We start from the raw sequence: 18,449 nt of genomic DNA on the forward strand, positions 1-18,449 counted from the left end.
TCACATGCAGTTTCTTACTATGTACATATTTTGATGGACAGGTAGGTTCTTAAGATAGTTAGAACTTAAGAGTATAAAGAAATCGTTACATCATGAATATTAATACTAGGAGGGACTTAGGATCATTTTGTCCAGTAGTTTTTCAGTTATTTTTAGTTACTGAATGCTTGCTTTAAAAATCTTATGTCAAAGGTTAGTATTTAAACAAAAATAAAAGCAGCCCGGCCAGGTGTGGCTCAGCAGTTGAGTGTCGACCCAGGATCCAGGCGATCAGGGTTCGATTCCTGGTCAGGGCACATGCCCGGGTTGCTGGCTCGGTCCCCAGTCGGGGGCGTGCAGGAGGCAGCCGATCAATGACTCTCTCATCATTGATGTTTCTCTCTCTCTCCCTCTCCTTTCCTCTCTGAAATCAATAAAGATATATTTATTAAAAAAAAAAAAAAAAAAAGACCTGTTCTGCCTGGATCAGGGGTGGGAAGCCTGGAGACCTGGCCCAGTCCGGAAACTAGTGTATTCTCCCTGTTTGGTAGGTGGGAACTGAGAACAGACTGAAAAAGGCACTGGCCCAAGATAATTCCTCATCTTTTTTTACTAATAATATTGCATACAACTGACTAGGTCTCAACCCTCAGTATATAAACCTAAATTTCATGCCTTTTACTAGGAATATCACTGAAATACTCTGGTCTCTTTCACGAGAATTCATAGTTTAATCTATTTATATAGGTTTATCAATTTAGATATTATCAGTATTTTTTGCTTTTGAGATTTTTAAAATTTAAGTGTAGTTGGTGTACAGCACTACATAGTTATACTAACTTTGGGTGTACAAGGTAGTGATTTGGCATCTTTGTCCTTTACAGCATGGCCACCCACTAACTCGAGTGATGTCGCTTCAAACTTACCACAATATGATTATTTAAAAAAATGTTTTCAATTACAGTTGATATTCAATACTGTATTAGCTTTAGGTGTACAGATAGTGGTTAGACATTAGATTTATTAGTTCTTAAAATATTATTTATATTTCTTACATTACATTTTTAGAAAAAAAGTGAATATAGTCCATAGTGTATAGTCAAGCTGTGTATATAGAGTATCTTATTTACTATCCAGCTTCATATTTATTTAATATTTGACTCTGGAATCACATCAGAATATATCACATTAATGTTGATGTACTTGAGTAGACATTAAAGTACATTAAAGCTTGGTGTTTAATCTGAGAATGAACAGAGCAGCCTAAATTCTATTTTATGCCATATGAACCAAACATGTTATTTTGATCTTCACATATTTGTAAATTAATTCAACATGAGAAATTTAAAGACCCTTTCTTTAGTTTTTAAATCATAATGAACCTTCCATTTTGTAAGAAAAATACACTAGGTATTTTATTTTTATTTTTTTAATATGTTTTTATTGATTTTTAGAGAGAGATGAAGGGAGAGGGATAGAGATAGAAACATCGATCGATAAGAAAGAAACAGAATCAATGGACTGCCTCCTGTGTGCCCCCCACTGGGGATCAAGCCCAAAACCCGGGCATGTGCCCTGGGAATTGAACTGGTGACCTCTTGGTTCCTGGGTTGGTGCTCAACCACTGAGCCACACCGGCTGGGCTAGGTATTTTACTTTGGTTATATTATTAGGGAGAGTGACAGAAATGTGATAAAGAGAATAAATTTAAGAAGAAAAAAGCATCTTGGGTAAGGTAAGGGTCTGAAAGAGAATCTTCTTAGGGAGGAGAACACCAGTCAGGGAGATTTTTAGATGCAAGTAATAGAAAAGAAAATGAAGGTAAACTTTTCTTACAAAACAAGAAGGCTTGAGGTGGGCGGCTGCTTCTGCTGTTTCAGTGACTGCAGTTTCCTTGGCCTGCTACTCACTGAAATTTGTGGGGTGTTTTCTGTTAAAATATCACCTACTGTTCAAGATCTCACTCAGATGCCTCCTTCGTGAAGCCTTCCTCGAGTCCCATAGGAAGTATTAACACCTCTCACCTCTCTATTTCCGTCTTACATGTGTTTTTCCTCTTTTAAAGCTCTTACCACCTTTAGTTTTGTAGATATTTGTGTACGTTACCTCTGCTATGGTGTTATCTGCTCCCAGAAGATGAGTCTCCTGTTTAGTACATTTCTCTCCCCTCTCTTAGCCTAGGGCTTTGCTCTGTGCATACATAGCAGACGCTCAAGGACAGGGCTGTTGAATGAATTGACCCTTGTGTCAAGATCAGGCAAGGAGACAGTAATCCCACGGACCGTGGAGAGTCCTTGAAGACCTGTGGGTGGGAAGGTAATGTGACCAGGCGTACAGTTTAGGTTTCAGGAAGATTAGTCTGGCAGCACTGTGAAAGCCTCTGTGCAGGGATGATGTCATGGAGTCGCTCTTGGGGAGATCCTGAGCGTCTTAATTAGACTGACGGAAATGGAAGTGGGTGGAGAACAGAGGAGAGATGTTGCAGGGTTAGAATAGACAGGCCTGCCCCCCTGGTTTGGCTCAGTGGTTCCAGCATCGGCCCGTGGACCGGAGGGTCCCAGGTTCGATCCTGGCCAGGGGCACCTACCTCAGTTGCTGGGGCACGTGCGGGAGGCAGCCCATCGACGTGTCTCTCACACCTGTGTCTCTCCCCCTTTCCACTCTCCCTGAAAAGCAATGGAGAAGATATCCTCAGGTGAGGATTAAACGAACAATAAAAGGAGTAGACAGGCCTTAGCAGTGCAGCAGAAGAGGAAGCTGGGTGAAGACTGAGGCCTGAGCTTGGTGGCCACGGCAAGGGAAGGGCGGCGCTTTGGGGACACTGCAGTGCGGGAGGGGATCTGCTGCCCGGGGCATCCGAGCCTGTGGCGCGGCGAGGCGGCCGCCACATCCCACGTCCCAGTGGAAACCGCAGTGGCATCAGCCGCCTCAGCACTGGCGGTGCCGCTCCTCCCGCCCGGATCAGCAGTACAGCTTATGGAGCATGAGGCGACACGCTCACCTCCTCCCCAGCTCAGCAACTTGTAATGACTCTGTGTCACATTTTACAAATTTACAGGTGACAGAAATCTTCCCTCTCTCGATGATGTTATACTAAGCATTACTATTATGTAGCTTGACTTTATTTCTTAACATGCAGGGGCATTTCTCCCTTAGCTCATGCGGATTAGCCCTTTGACAGCTGCGGGATCTGCTGTGCGGAGGTGCCTCCACCTCTTGAACCACAGAGCTCCACCTGGGATGCGCTGCTTGAGCAGAGCCCTGTTCCCTGTCCACTGGGATGCGCTGCTTGAGCAGAGCCCTGTTCCCTGTCCACCTGGGATGCGCTGCTTGAGCAGAGCCCTGTTCCCTGTCCACCTGGGATGCGCTGCTTGAGCAGAGCCCTGTTCCCTGTCCACTGGGATGCGCTGCTTGAGCAGAGCCCTGTTCCCTGTCCACTGGGATGCGCTGCTTGAGCAGAGCCCTGTTCCCTGTCCACCTGGGATGCGCTGCTTGAGCCAGAGCCCTGTTCCCTGTCCACTCCCTCGCCTCAGCCCCTCTTCCTGTTACCATGGGAAAGGAGTCTGTGTGGAACATGTTCAGTTGTATCCCAAGGACGTTTACTAGGATGTTTTCCATTTATTTATTATGAAATATTTCAGACATAATCTCCCGTGTAGCTACCACCCTACTAAAGAGATAAAGTATTGGCCCGGCCAACGTGGCTCAGCGGCTGAGCATCGACCTGTGATCCAGGAGATCACAGTTGGATTCCCGGTCAGGGCACAGGCCCCGGTTGTGGGCCGGATCCCCAGCAGGAGGCAGCCGGTCAGTGACTCTCATCATTGATGTTTCTCTGTTTCCGTCTCCCTTCCTCTCTCTGAAATCAGTAAAGCTGTATTTAAAAAAAAGAAGATAAAGTATTGCCAGTACACGGGACCCTCCAGCCTCCCTAACCCTCGTCCGCTCCGCTCCTCCCTGTCCCGAGTAACTGCCCTTCTTGGCTCTGGTTTTCATCCCATGAATTCCTCTGTAACTTTACTATGTAGGTATTTTTTTTGAAACAATACATAGAATTGTTTGGTATGCTTTTCAGTTTTATATGTACCATATCACACTATGCAAGTGACTTTTCCCCCAGCAATGTTATATTTAGGAAATTCGTCTATATGAATACATAAAATTCTAGTCCACCTGTTTTTTCTCTAATGATGATATTCCACTGTATGCATATACCAAAGTTCATTTATTTTCATTGATTTATATTTAATATGATGCAGATGTATTGCAAGTGCAAACAGTCTTGGTACTTGTCTTATACACCTCCTAGTGCACAGAAATGAGTTTCCTGAGCCTAGGCTTTGTCCAGGCGCAGGGCTGTGGAGTGAGGAATGGACGTCTTCCTTATTCGGAGAGGCTGGGCCAGCTCAGAATCCTACCAGCAGAGTGCGAAAGTGGGACCTGATGCTTTAAAATTAAATTTGAGTGAGAAATACCCATTGGATGATGTTTCTTTATTTTCTCCAAAGTTTTTCATAAGGATATTTTATTTTTATTACTTAATATCTTTTACATGCAGTGCCATCACATAACTCACTTTTTGTTCATGCTAAGAGATTGTTTTCTCTGCACTCACATGCTGTGCCTGTTTACAGAGATGTAAAACAGCTGGTTGGCTTCCCTGAGGAACCTCCAGGACTCCTGGCATCACCAGTGGCTGCTTCCTCTTTAATTCCTTTTTGTCTTGACTGCCAAGAAGGCAAGAGCTAAACTTCAAGGCTCAGGTGTAGAAGCAGATTTGTGTTGATTCCCCCTCTCTTCTTACCTGGGAATATGTCTCCAGCATGGTTCCTGTAACAGCTGCGTCAGAAGCAGGGGTGCTCGTTAGAAATGCTTCTTCCTGAGGCCTGGCACAGACCCGTTAAACTGGAATCTCCAGCGTGAGACCCCACAATTTGCACTTGAAAAGCTCATGCGAAATTCGCTGTCTTAAATTTCAGAATCTACTGTATGGTTTGTAATCCTGGTTTCACATGCATTGTGATTCTTCCAGACTTAGGAGCTGTTGTTCAATTTCAATTCTTGACATTTTACAGAAGGAAAAACAGAATCAAACATATTGAGATTTGCTTGCGAGTTCAATTTTAAGGATGCCTCATGTTCCCCTCTATTGATCTTACTGATTGTTCTGATTAATCTTACCCTTCCTTTGATGGCCTTGGTTACTTGTGGTTTTCACAGATCTAGTTAAGGCTGGTAAAGAGCATTTGCTCTGTTGATTATTTCCTTTGACATCCTCCGGCTTCCTCGCAGAGTGGACTAGTGGATGTGTTAAAAGAATGATTTGCCCGGTCGGTACATTGTGGGTTCCCTTGATAGGAAAGCACTTGTGTCCTTCATAGATGGTCTGCATGTGCTTTGTAGGCGGTTCCAGTGAACAGGGTATCTTATGAGCCGATACAAGTTTGGCATTTTCCTGGATTGCTGTGTTGATTCTCAATGTTTCAGTTGAAATTGAAAGATTGCTACAGTGGTTTTTGCTTGGCTGTATTTGCAGTTCAGTGTTAGAGCTTTTGTAAATTGACTTTGCATACTATAGTGTGATCTGATTGCAGCTGTTACTGGAAACAATTTTACTAGAGAAGGAAGCTTTTTCTTGTCTATTATAATAATTACATTAGTGCTAATAAAGTATTTTTGAGATTGGTGAAAGAAAGCTAGTTATTTAACCTGGTAATTACTTTGTTTTAATATAATGATAAAATAGGACTATAAAGTATTTTTAAATGTATCATTTGTGATTTTAAAAAATAACATTTGTTTTTCTAATTATCCTGTAATGCTTGTTCATTGTGCAAAACTTAAAACTATAGAAAAGCTCGAAAAGGAAAAATATTAAATCACCTATAATTTTACCACATGAAAATCATTGTTCTTTAGATATATGGCCTTCCAGTCTCTTACAAAATGCACACATATACTGATAAATCATTTGTGGTTTCATTCCATTTCTGGGTTAATGGTTATATTTCATTAAATGCAATACAGATCTACTTCACATTTTCATACCCTTTAAATACCATGCAATATCTACACATCTTTTATTTTTAATTTTTTTTTATTGACTTTATCTTTATTGTTGAGACCATTACAGATGTCTCCCTTTAACCCCACTGATCCCCTCGACCCCACATCCATCCCACCCCCACACCCTCCCCACACCAATGTCCACATCCCCATTACAGATGTCCCCATTTTTCCCCATTGATCCCCTCCACCGTACACCCCTCTCCCCAGGCCTTCACCACACTATTGTCTGTGTCCATGGGTTATGCACATATGCATATAACTTCTTAGATTAATCTCTCCCCAGCCACCCACCCACCACTGTCTTCCAACTGAGATCCCTCAGTCTGTTCCCTGCTTCTATGTCTCTGGATCTATTTTGATCATCAGTTTATTTTGTTCATTAGATTTCACGTATGCATGAGATCATGTGACTGGCTTATTTCATTTAGCATAATGCTCTCCAGGCCCCACCACGCTGTCTCAGAGGGTAAGGGATGCTTCGTTTTTATAGCTGCATAGTATTCCATGGCGTAAATGCCCAAGAAGATGCTTGATATGATTTCAATCTTCTTGAACTTGTAGAGACTTGTTTTGTGTCCTAACATACGGTCTATCTTTGAGAGTGACCCATGTGCACTTGAGGAGAAAACGTATTCTGCAGCTTTGGGGGAAATGTTCTGTAAATCTCAATTAAATCCATCTGATCTAGTGTGTCATTTAGAGTCACTGTTTCCTTGTTGATTTTTTTGTCTGGAAGACCTATCCAGTAAAGTCATTGGGGTGTTAAACTCCCCTAATATGACTGTATTGCTGTCGATCCCTCCCTTAAAGTCCTCCAGAAGTTTGTTTGTTTGTTTGTTTGTTTGTTTCCCAACCTGTGAGTCTTTTGTTCTGAGTTGTCTTTGTAAACAGCATATATTTAGGTCTTGTTTTCTTTTTTTTTCTTTTTTTAATATATCTTTATTGCTTTAAGAGAGAGAAACGATGAGAGGGGGAGAGAGAGAGAGAGAGAGAGAGAGAGAGAGAGAGAGAGAAACATCAATGATGAGAGAGTCGTCATTGATCGGCTGCCTCCTGCATGCCCCCAACTGGGGACCGAGCCGGCAACCAGGGCATAAGCCCTGACCGGGAATCAAAACCTCGATCTCCTGGATCCTAGGCCAATGCTCAACTGCTGAGGCACGCCCAGCCGGGCAGGTCTTGTTTTCTTATCCATTCAGCTACCCTGTGTGTTTTGATTGGGATATTTAATCCACTTATATTTAAGGTTATTATTGATGGGTACTTATCTATTCCCATTTTATTTCTTTATGCCTATGTTTCTCTCTATATATTTCAAGTTCTTGTTACAGCAGTCCCTGTAACATTTCCTGTAGTCCTGTTTTTTTGGTGATAAACTCCTTTAGCCTGTTTTTGTCTGGGAAGATCTTTATTTCACCATCTATTCTGAATGATAGCCTTGCTGGATAGAGTAGTCTTGGTTTCAGATCCTTGTTTTGCATTACCTTGAATACATCATGCCATTTCCTTCTGGTCTGTAGAGTTTCTGATGAGAAATCAGCTGACAGCCTTATGGGAGCTCCTTTGTAGTAACAGCTTGCTTTTCTCTTGCTGCCTTTAAGATTTTCTCTTAGTCTTGAATTTTCAGCATTTTAACTATGATGTCTCTGGGTGTGGGCCTCTTTGGATTCTTCTTGCCTGGGACTCTCTGTGCCTCCTGAACTTGTGTGACTTTCTCCTTGACCAGATTAGGGAAGTTTTCTGCCATTATTTCTTCAAACAGATTCTCTATCCCTTGCTTACTTTCAACCTCCTCTTGCACTCCTATGATGCAAATATTGTTACATTTCATGTTGTCCCACAGCTCCCTTAGACTGTCCTGTTTTTTAATTGCTTTTTCCTTTTGGATCTCTGATTTTTTCTACCCTGTCTTCCAGTTCACTGATCTGCTCCTCAGCTGCCTCTAATCTGCTGTTTATTCCTTCCAGTGTATTCTTTATTTCTACTATGTCATTATTTTATTTTTTTTAAATATATCTTTATTTAGATTGCAGAGAGAGGAAAGGAGAGGGAGGGAGAGAGAGAGAGAAACATCAATGATGAGAGAGTCATCATTGATCAGTTGCCTCCTGCACGCCCCCAACTGGGGATCGACCCCACAACCGAGGCATGTGCCCTGGCTGGGAATTGAACCCTGACCTCCTGGTTCATAGGTCAATGCTCAACCATTGGGCCACACCTGGCCAGGCTGTTATGTCATTCTTAATTTCCTTCATAGTTTCCATATCTTTTCCATGTTGTTGAGAATCCTTACAATCAGTATTCTGAACTATATATTTGATAGATTGCTTATCTTCATTTCATTTGGCTCTTCTTCTGGAGACTTCTTTTGTTCTTTCACTTGGGGTTTGTTTTTTGTCTCCCTATTTGGGCTGCCTGTTTGGATTTGTTTCTGTGTGTTAGGTAGATCTGCTAGGACTCCCAGTCTTTTGGATAGTCTCTGGTGCAGGCCAGTGTCCGATGCTGTCTGTGACTGACCTTGAGTACCCTGTTTAAAGCTTTCCACACTCCACAGCTTGTAGTTCCCTCTGCTGGGTCTGGGTGTGTTTGAACAGGACCAAGATGCACACCAAAGTCTGCTTTTCCAAGCCCTGGGTCCCGAAGCAGATCAGGCAAAGACTCAAATCACCCAGAGGCTGTTATTCAGTCTCTTAATGAGCCTCAGGCTCTAGAAATTCCACAGGGTGGGGTGAGAGGTTTTCATTGGATGGGGCTATTGCTCTCCCCCCCCCCCCCCAGGTAAAAGCCACTTGGAAGGTAAATGTCTGCCTCTGCAGTATGGGGGAATGACTTGGCACAGGAATCCAGAGGGGTGCCCTCTGAGCTCGATCTCCAGAGTCCCCAATCCTGGATTCTCCTCACAGAGCTGCAGTCCACTCTGCCCTCCCTCTGCTGGAGCCCAAGGTGAGTGGCTGCACATGAAACTTTGTGCATTGGCTCTTTAAGTGGGTACCTGCAGTTCCAGGCGTCTCTCCCTGGCCGACAGAAACCGAGCTGCTTTTCACAGCCAGATGTTATGTGGGCACCTGTCTCAGTTCTTGTCTCTTGACTGGGGAGCCCAGCCTGGGGTTTAGGCCCCAGAGTCTTCGGTAGGAGCCCCCCACAGCTGAGATCTCCCTCCGGACCTTCAGCTGCTGCCTGTGGGAGCCCAGCCAGCCCTCTTTGCACCTCCACATTTCCTACCCATCTCTATGCGGTCTCCACGTTTCCTCCTTGGTTATGAGGGTGCTTCCCAGCTCGTCTTCAATTGCAGTTGATGATTCAGGGTGGTTTTTCTATATTTTAGTTGTCATTCCAGTTTGGTCCCAGGAGAGAGTCAGTGTATCTTCCACTGAGTCCGCCGCCATCATGGAATCCTTCACGCGATTCTACACATTTTTTAATAATTGTTAATAATTGTTATTCTTTTGCCGCCTTTTCTCTTTCTTCGACTTTAAATTTTGGTTTTTTCTTCCATACTTAACGCCATCTTTCTCAAAAGTTAGAGTACTTTGTTATGCAGGAGATTATTTTCCTTTTGTAAAATTTACTTAATATACAAAAAAAAAACACACACAAGAAATGTAGGTTCCCATACCACACAGAATTCTGCATAGGTGTTTAGCGAAGTAAAGTGAATAGAACATCTTCAATCTCAAAAAGAAGAGAAAACAAGCCAGCAAGAACCCTCCCGAAAACATCTAGAGGGCACCGAGGGCATAATTCCACTCATAGGAGGAGCCTAGAACACATCATTCATAGACCCAGAAAGTAGATTTTTTTCATTTAAAAAATCATTATCAGGTTAACGGCTACAGAAACACTTCCAAAACTGTAGTAAAATGCAGCAGCCAGGGGCTGAAGGCAGGGAGGAGGGGTAGTTATTTTTAATGGGTGCAGAATTACTGTTTTGCGATGGTGAAAAAGTTCTGCTGGTGGATAGTGGTGATGACCATACAGCGTTGAGTGTGCTCCATATTACTGAGTTACACGCCTAAAATTGGTCATTTTTATTTACTTATATAAAAAAACCCACAATTATTTTAAAAGCCCTTAAAGTATGTTAAAACTGATGCAATATAAATAATCATTGCCTGTGTTTAACAATTTTTATATTTAAGCTCCAATTACTTAACCTTCAGTATGAAAACCTCCCCCCACCCCCACCATAATTATAGTATTTCTCCCTCATGTTAGCATTTTACTTACAGAAGGCTCAGAGATTGTGATTTGAAGAGACAGAAGCCCACCCCATTTGCTATAATTTAGCAACATTTAGAATGTTATCTGAAAATATCAAGATCTCATAAAAACAAACTTTTTTTTAATATATCTTTATTGATTTCAGAGAGAGGAAGGGAGAGGGAGAGAGAGAGAAACATCAATGATGAGAGAGCCTCCTGCTCGCCCCCGACTGAGGATGGAGCCGACAACCTGGGCGTGTGCCCTGACCAGGAATCGAACCGCGATCTCCTGGGTCCTAGGTCGATGTTCAACCCCTGAGCCACGCCAGCTGGGCATAAAAACAAACTCTTGTTCAAATTTTCATGAAAATGTTCTTCATTTTAGAAACTAACTCAAAAAAGTAATAATTTATTTCCTCCACTGATGCTTTATTAAGCTTTGTTGATTTATAAAAGGGTTATAGGCAAGGCAGGAATAGGGGATAGAACAATTAGTCAGCCACCACAGGATAACAAAGGCTCTAAGAAGTTTACAGCAAAGAAACCTGTACGTCCTTTTACCCGTTTCTTGACATCGCCGAGAACTGTGTTCCAGGAAGTTAACTTGAGGAACCTGTATCAGGTGTCTGAGGTTACTAAACCTCCATAATTCTAGTTTTAGTAAGAAAGTGTCATTTTAAATAAGTTATGTCAACATGGTGCTTTTAATTTGAAATATCAGTTAAGAAAAGACTGGAAAAAGTCTTTAATTGTACAATATCCTCATACTTGCGGATTTTAAACACGGCGACACAGAAAAGCACTGTTTTCTCCTGTGAGTACCAAAACTTTGGTCTGAAACGGTCAGGAAAAGGCAGTCAGAAGTTTCCCTTCTTTTCAAGAGCTCTGTCCAGCACTCAGATTCTTCTATCCGGGATGTTTCTGTAAGGTGCAGTTTGATGTTAGGCACTCTTTATGTCCAATACGTTGCCTTTTGTTTAATGTAATTTCAGCTGTTATTGGCTCAAAGTGTATAGACTCCTAACGATCTTTTATATTTATTGCTTGAAAAATAATGCCTAGTTTCCTATTTGTAGGATGGGTGCTGCAGATAATATATATAAAGGACGGAGTACTTTTATGGAAGAACTGACTGACATGGCAGAAATAATGAGAAAAGCCACGTCACAATCCTTGGTTATTGTGGATGAACTGGGAAGAGGGACGAGCACCCATGATGGGATTGCCATTGCTTATGCTACACTTGAGCATTTTATTAGAGATGTAAGTATCTTGCATATTTTTTGTACATGAATGGTACATACTATACAAATTGTTTTCCTGACTTCAGTTTCTAAATATTCAAAATCATCTTTAATTTTTACAATTGACGCTATCCCTGCAATTGATTTATTCAAGTGCAATACGTTGAGCTCCGATACATGGGCCCTAATTAATTATTTGTAATTATTTGATGTGCCTCCCTGGCAATATTTCCACCAACAACTGTATCTTATTGTTGGTGGCAAGCTCTGTGTCAAGAGCAGGGACCATCCACCTGCAACCCGATCCTTGAGGAAAGAACAGAAAGGAGGCGCTTTTCAGCCTGTGGATTACATTTTGCAGCAGTATCCTGAGCGGCCTGCGTCAGGCCTTTGATCTCGGCTGGGCCCTTGTTCCAGTACCTCCCTCCCACACTGCGCATCTGTCCTCAGAGCGCTTTCCAAGCAGCTCAGTGTGAAATTTTGATGGTGTCAAACTTTCAATCCCAGGCGTCTCCATCAGACTTGGCTTTTATTTACTCTCTCTGTGTGTGTTCATTTTGGTCTCTCTCCCTCTCTGCCCTGAGCCTTGGCTCCCCTTCGGTTTATCTTTTTCTGTTTTGTTCCCCATTCTTTCACTCATGTCTCTGTGTCTTCCCCTCATTTCCATTTCTTCCCCTCTTCTATAAATAGGCAATCAAAGCATATTTTTAATTTTTTTTCTTTTTGTTGAGATTATTACAGATGTCTCCCTTCCCCCCCCCTTTGCCCCACTCACCACATTGTTGTCTTTTTACTCAAGATTTCTTAGCAAAAAAAATAATGCAAAAATAATATCTCTTTTTCTTTAAACTTTGGTGGCCCTCAGTTTTTTTATTTAAACAATTAGATTAGTTAATGATGACATGTTTTCTACTGTGAAATAAATACCTTTATTTTTCTTTAAGAAGAAATACTTTATTTGCGAAAAGATACAGCTCAGAAAGTTTTCTGTAATTATCATAGAAGGCACACGTGACAGGGTTAGTGAAGTCCTAGCACTGCCTCCAGCACACACTGTAAACATCCTTCAGAGCCTTCAGGAAAGTGTGGCAGGACAGAGTCTGCCACCTTGAGTTTGATTTTACTGTTTCTGCTCTGCAACACTGCATGTTTTACTGCGACTGAGTACAAGTTACTCCAGAGTGTAGTGGCTTAAAACAGCAGTCATCGTTTATTGCCTCTCATGGCGTCTGGAGGTGAGGCACTAGGGCCCAGCCTGGCCGGGTGGTGTTGGCTCACGGTGTCTCCTGGGGTTGCAGTCAGGCAGTCGGTCAGCCAGGGCTGGAGCCACCCGAGGGCCTGTTGGGGTGGGGTGTCCTTCCGGCGTGGCCCACTGACACGGGGTGAGCCGGTGCTGGCGCTTGGCCAGGACCCTCCGTTGCTTTCCCGGTGGGCCGTCCGCGGGGCCGCCTCGGTGTCCGTTCAGAAGGCAGTCCGAGAGACCACGGTGGAAGCAGCAGTGCTTTCTGTGGCCGGGCCTCGGGCGCCACGCACTCCCGCTGCCGCCTGCAGCCCACGGCCGTCCCGACGGTGGGAAGTGGGAAGGGACCCCGAAAGGCTGGACAGTGGGAGGGGAGATACGGGAGCCGTGCTGGAGGCTGGCTATCAAAATCAGTTTGGTAATATTTCAGAGATTCTTTTAGGAACCTTCAGGAACAAATTCTGACAATTGAATTTGTCACATCTCTAGCAGTTTGGGGATATTTTAAATGCTAATGAAGAAAGTGTTATTTTCAGATAAAATTTACCTTAGAGGTAAGTCATTGAAGAGGATTCTTCTGGAACAAGTCTCCAACCTTTTTATGGATGAAAATACTTCTTTTCATGGTGACCTTTTATTGCTGAGATGGGGAAGAGAGGTCCGAGAGGAGTCATGGGGGAGGCTGTGTGTCGCTGCTGCTGCAGGTTAGCACAGCCCTGAGGGAGCAGGGCCGGAGCAAACCCGTCAGTCCGTCCGTCCCTCAGCTCAGGGAGGGGCGCGCGGAGAGACCCTTCAGGGAGGATTTTAGGAGGAGCTTGTCAAAGAAACCCTGCTTAATAGCTTTATTTGTGACTATTTTGAGAGAGAAGGCCCATGCCCTGACCTCCAGTCGGGTGCAGGAATGGCAGAGGAACCAGAACCGGAGCCTTCAGTTTAGGTTCCCTCTCCTGGTAATTTCAGACCAGGATTCGGTATTCACTTCCCTCAAGGTAGGGATTTCTAGAATGCGTAATAATGTAGGCTTTAAAATAATGCTTGTTAAAGAATCCATTGAATCCATATTGATACCAACAAAATAAAAATAAATTTTAAAATGGTAGGGGTAGGGTGGAGATACGGGAAAGAAAGCACTGTTTATAGAATGCCAGTTAATAATTATGTACAGAATGGGGGGGTTTTTTAAAAATGTTTAGTAACTACCGTAATAACTGATTCTGGCAGATAATAGGTGGTAAAACCTTTGAATGAAAGGTGGTTGGAGTTTCAAAGTAATGAACTAATGATCTTAATTACAAAGGAGGAAGGTATCAGTACGTGAAGGAATCTGGGCACCCACTTAAACCAAATAATCAAGCTTGGCACGCCCAGTGATGGGTCCAGTTGATGTGTGCTGCCAGGTGTGACGACCTGGAGAGGGCATGTCACCCACACAGATACGTGACGACCTTGGCAGTGAGGTTTAATCCGAATCTCATCAGGAGGAAACAGTCAGTCAAACCACAATTGAGGGACATTGTGCAGAACAGCTCTCTTAGATACTTCAGACATGTCAGTGTCATAAAAGACCAAAAAAAGGGCTGGGGAACTCTTCCCGAGTAGTGGGAATTAAAGACGTGCCTGAGCGCACTGCATGACCCCTGGTTAAAAAAAGAAAAGGACACTTATAAAGAACATTAGAGGAACCGTTTAGGGAAATATATCGGCTGTATGTTAGCTAGAATAGTAATATACCAGTGTTAAGTTTCTTGAGTATAATAAATTTTATCCTGATTAGGGGAATGTATTTGTTCTTAGGAAGTAAGAATCAAGTATTTAGGGATGAAGTGTCACGGTGCCTGCCATTAATTTTCAGATGGACGGGGGGGCGGGGAGTGTGTATGTGTGTGGAGTGGGGAGGGAGGGAGGGAAGGAGGGAGACACGGCAAAGGATTGATGTTACCTGGATAAGAGGATGCGGGTGTTCATTTTACCTCTACTGCAACTTTAATGAAAATTAAACATTTTTCAAATCAAAATTGGAGAAAAGTTTTAATTAAATAAAATTTAAAAATAAAATAACATTTATCATATGTCTTGTTACTTTAGGTGCGATCCTTAACCCTGTTTGTCACCCATTATCCGCCAGTGTGTGAATTAGAGAAACGTTACTCCCAGCAGGCGGGGAACCACCACATGGGCTTCTTGGTCGGGGAGGGTGAGCACGGACCCGAGCCAGGTATGGACCGTCCCGCGGTAGGTGCAGCCAGGATGGGGTTGGCTTTCGTGTTTGATAACTTAAAGTTTATAAGAACATGAACTTACTGTTCATTAATAATAAAAGCTGTGACTGTTGATCGTAAATGACATTTGTCCAAATGTTGTCTACGCTTTGGGCCAGATGGAACTCGCCCGTCCTTGCCGTCTCTGAGTCTCCCTTTATTCCTGACTCGCTTTTTCACAAGAAGAGGGTGGGGTGGGGACAGCAGGTTTTCCTCTGAGACTCATCTCAGGAGAGATGCCCTGACAGTCAGGGCTCGAGTATAATTAGCCGTCTTTTGAAATGCCCAATATTTTCCCAAAACATTATTTAGCATTAATTACTCACTAAGAGCCATACTCCGTGTGGACATAAGGACACTGAATCTGACAGGTGAGTGGCTGCCGTGCTGGCCACCTGGGTGGGGCTGGCCGAGCCCGGGGTCCGTGTCCTCGCTGCCGGTTCTCTCTCCACTCGGCTGGACCGCTGCGTGGCATCTACAGTGTTGCCCCAGCCTTTCCGATTACTCATTTAGCGTCACAGGAATGAGATGTTTCATTAAGAAGAACACCATTAGCCAACAGAAACAAATCCAAGTGCGGTGTGTAATGTAGTAAATCTTAGCGCGAGTGCCTTCCTGTGGTGGCAGTTTTTTAAAGCCACCAGTATGTCGGCCCGTGATGGTTTGCACAGTCGATGTGCTGCAGTGGAAAGTCCATTATCCAGGACACTTCAGAGTCCAAGTTTTGTTTTGGAAGAGCAACAAGTATGGACCTGAAAAAGAAATCGGGCCACGAACCCAAATAAAACAATGCACTGGGCCCAAGATAAAGTAATGTGAGGCAGCCCTGGCCTTTCACCACCATGCAGGCTTGAAAAACACATTATAAGTTCCCTCGTGGAAGCAGTTTCATGTCTATTAATCTGCATCCAAAGTGACAGGAGGAGCTTCTAGGCTAAAACCCAGTGGGATAAGCAAAACAGGTCCAGTAGGCAAGGGTCAGTGATAAGTATTTGATGTGAACTGACTAACCCGGAGCCTTACATCTTGTGTTTGGCATTTCATTTTACTGATTTGGAATTTTGTTTGTGAACATAATTTTAAAAATTAAGTGATGCTTCAAGGCTCGAGCTACCAGGCGGCAGTCCCTGCGCCTGAGCCTTCCCCGCACGCGCCCTCCCATCTCCGTCAGAGCTCCTGCTTTCAGCCCTCCCCTTAGCTTCTGTTTGCTTCCTCCCGGCTCATCGGCTCGGCTGAGTGCTGACCGACTTTCCATTCTGTCAGACGAGCCTCTGGCTTTCCCCTCACCCTCGCCCCAGTGCAGTTGCATTTTTTTATTTTGTTCATGTTCCTTATTTTCAGTTATTGCCAGTAGGTATTTCTTTCTCATGAACCAGGTGTGAAGGCAAAGTGCACTTTCTTTCACAACATTTTCTGTTTTCTTAAAGGTAATAATTGCCTTGTTTTTATTTTTTCATTTCATTGTTTTATTTGAGCCTGTGATTGAATCTCCGATATCCTCCAGTAGCTTTGTAAAACCCCTCTAGACATTTCTCTCCATGACTGAGTCTGCTGGTTCCACCTTTCCCCACTGGGGTCATTCCTCCTGGAGCCCCCTGTTCTCCTGCCCGTCTGACCTGATTACCCCCTCGGCCGCCCAGCTCTTGTCCTGAGACCTGCCATCCCGCCATCCTAGGAATTCTCTTACCCTCTCTACTGCACATTTGATTGCAAGTAACAGAGCACTGGACTCACGCTGGCTCCAGCAGTACAGCTGTGTGCAGCCTCCCTTCACAGAAGCCTCCAAGGAAGAGTGGCCTCAGCTCCTCTTCGCAAATCTCCAGGCTCCGACTCCTGTTCTGCTGGCTTCGCCGTCGGGCCAGTGGCAAGACGGCGGCAGCCCTTTCGGGAATTGCATCCAGACTTGACGGTGTCCAAAGGCAGAGAAGGGTCAGCATCCCCTGCGACTCTGTCTTAGGAGCAAAGGACCTTTTCTCAGATGCTCACTAGCAGCTCGTCACTGTCCCATCTCCTTTTCAGAATTGAATCACATGCTCATTCTTAAATGCGAGAGGGGCAGGGTGGCTTTGATCTGCCTAGATTGTAGTCAGGGTCAACTGAGAGCTGGATATGAGAACACTTCCCTGAGTTAAATGCTCAGGGAGTTAATTCCTTTGCCTGAGTGAGTCAACGTGTCTCCATTATATCTTATACTTGATTTATAATTTAGCAAGGGCTAGAATTTTAGGTTGAAAATCATTTTCACTCAGATATTTGAAGCATTGCTCCATCGCCTGCTCACTTCCAGTGTTATTCCATCTGTTACCTCTAACCTAAGTCATCTGTCTAAATTAGGGGCCATTATAGCTCATCAGTAAAATGCTCCAAATCCCCTTTTGAGTGTCTTCCAGGACACTGTGTTTATCCATTTACCATGACCTGGTGGATAAAGCAGTGGACCTGAGAGAAACCTGTGTTTTAGGCTGTTCCAGTCTCTAAAATCTGGGGCAAGTCTCCCACCTCTACATTTTAATGGGTCTGTCCTCAAAGTGGCTTCAGAGCCTATATGATCAGGATGCGTCCCTTTAATAACTGCCTGTAGGAGTTTGGCTGTAAAATGATCCCACTGCTTCCCTGTAACAAGCAGAACGTGGGTCACAACTTCCCGACTCCCTCCCGCTGTGTCAGGCGGGCTTTTCAGGGCACCCATGTGAGAGTGTCACAGCTGAGAAGTGCCGTTCTTACCACGGCTTTCCGTTGTGGGCCGTGGAGAAGTGGGCTGTGCTCTCCGCCTCACGTTCCCGCTGCACCGGTGCACACGCCCCCGCCCGTCACGGGGCAAAGGACGGGCGGAGCCCGCTTAGGTAGAACGTGCCCCGGGTGGTGCTGGGAGAGCGGTCACTCACTCACTTCGATGGTGTGAAAACTACCATAACCAGTACTGAGGTATGTTAGTAAGTTATTCAGAACAATGTAACATTTTATATACTTAGCTGCTTGATAGCGATATGAAATGTAAAAAGCACTTTATAGCTGTATATACTATATATTATATATAAAGCAAAAAACATGTCGGCAAGGCAAGGTTTAAGTAAGGCGTTTTGTGTCTGTCCATCTGTCCGTTTATAATCGACAGATAGATGAATGAATCTTTATCAGAAAGACCAGCATGAGGCTAGGTCATAGAGGTGAGTCCAGGGCGCGGGAGATCAGTTAGCACTAACCCAGTGGAAGTGATAAAGAGAATGTTTGTCGGCAAGAGGAGAAGAGCTGCTTTCTTCACAGCCGACGGCTGCTCACGTCCCTCCTGGTCCGTGAGCACGCAGGTGAGACGTGGGGTCGCAGGCACTGGCTTCCCCGTGCCTCCGTTCCTTGTCTGTTCCCGCCCACTTCCTCACCTGTTCTTTGTGTTCCTTAAGTTTTACTTGGAGGCAGAAGGTATTTTTGGTGCTTTGTAACGTGAGTTTTAGTCTATATC

General features: G+C 44.1%; 1 protein-coding gene across 1 annotated transcript in view; it reads left to right on the plus strand.

Annotated features, from left to right (window-relative positions):
* The window catches only part of LOC107543706 (DNA mismatch repair protein Msh3-like), a 152,485-nt gene that overhangs the window by 128,243 nt on the left and 5,793 nt on the right, over window positions 1-18,449 (plus strand). The window contains exons 21-22 of the mRNA XM_087827169.1: window positions 11,327-11,513; window positions 14,820-14,949. Of these exons, the coding sequence (XP_087683295.1) occupies window positions 11,327-11,513; window positions 14,820-14,949 (317 nt within the window). The remainder of the gene's footprint in view (window positions 1-11,326; window positions 11,514-14,819; window positions 14,950-18,449) is intronic.

The sequence above is a fragment of the Miniopterus natalensis genome, chromosome 18 (genome assembly GCF_054644295.1).
Source record: "Miniopterus natalensis isolate mMinNat1 chromosome 18, mMinNat1.hap1, whole genome shotgun sequence".
NCBI classification, from domain to species: domain Eukaryota; kingdom Metazoa; phylum Chordata; class Mammalia; order Chiroptera; family Miniopteridae; genus Miniopterus; species Miniopterus natalensis.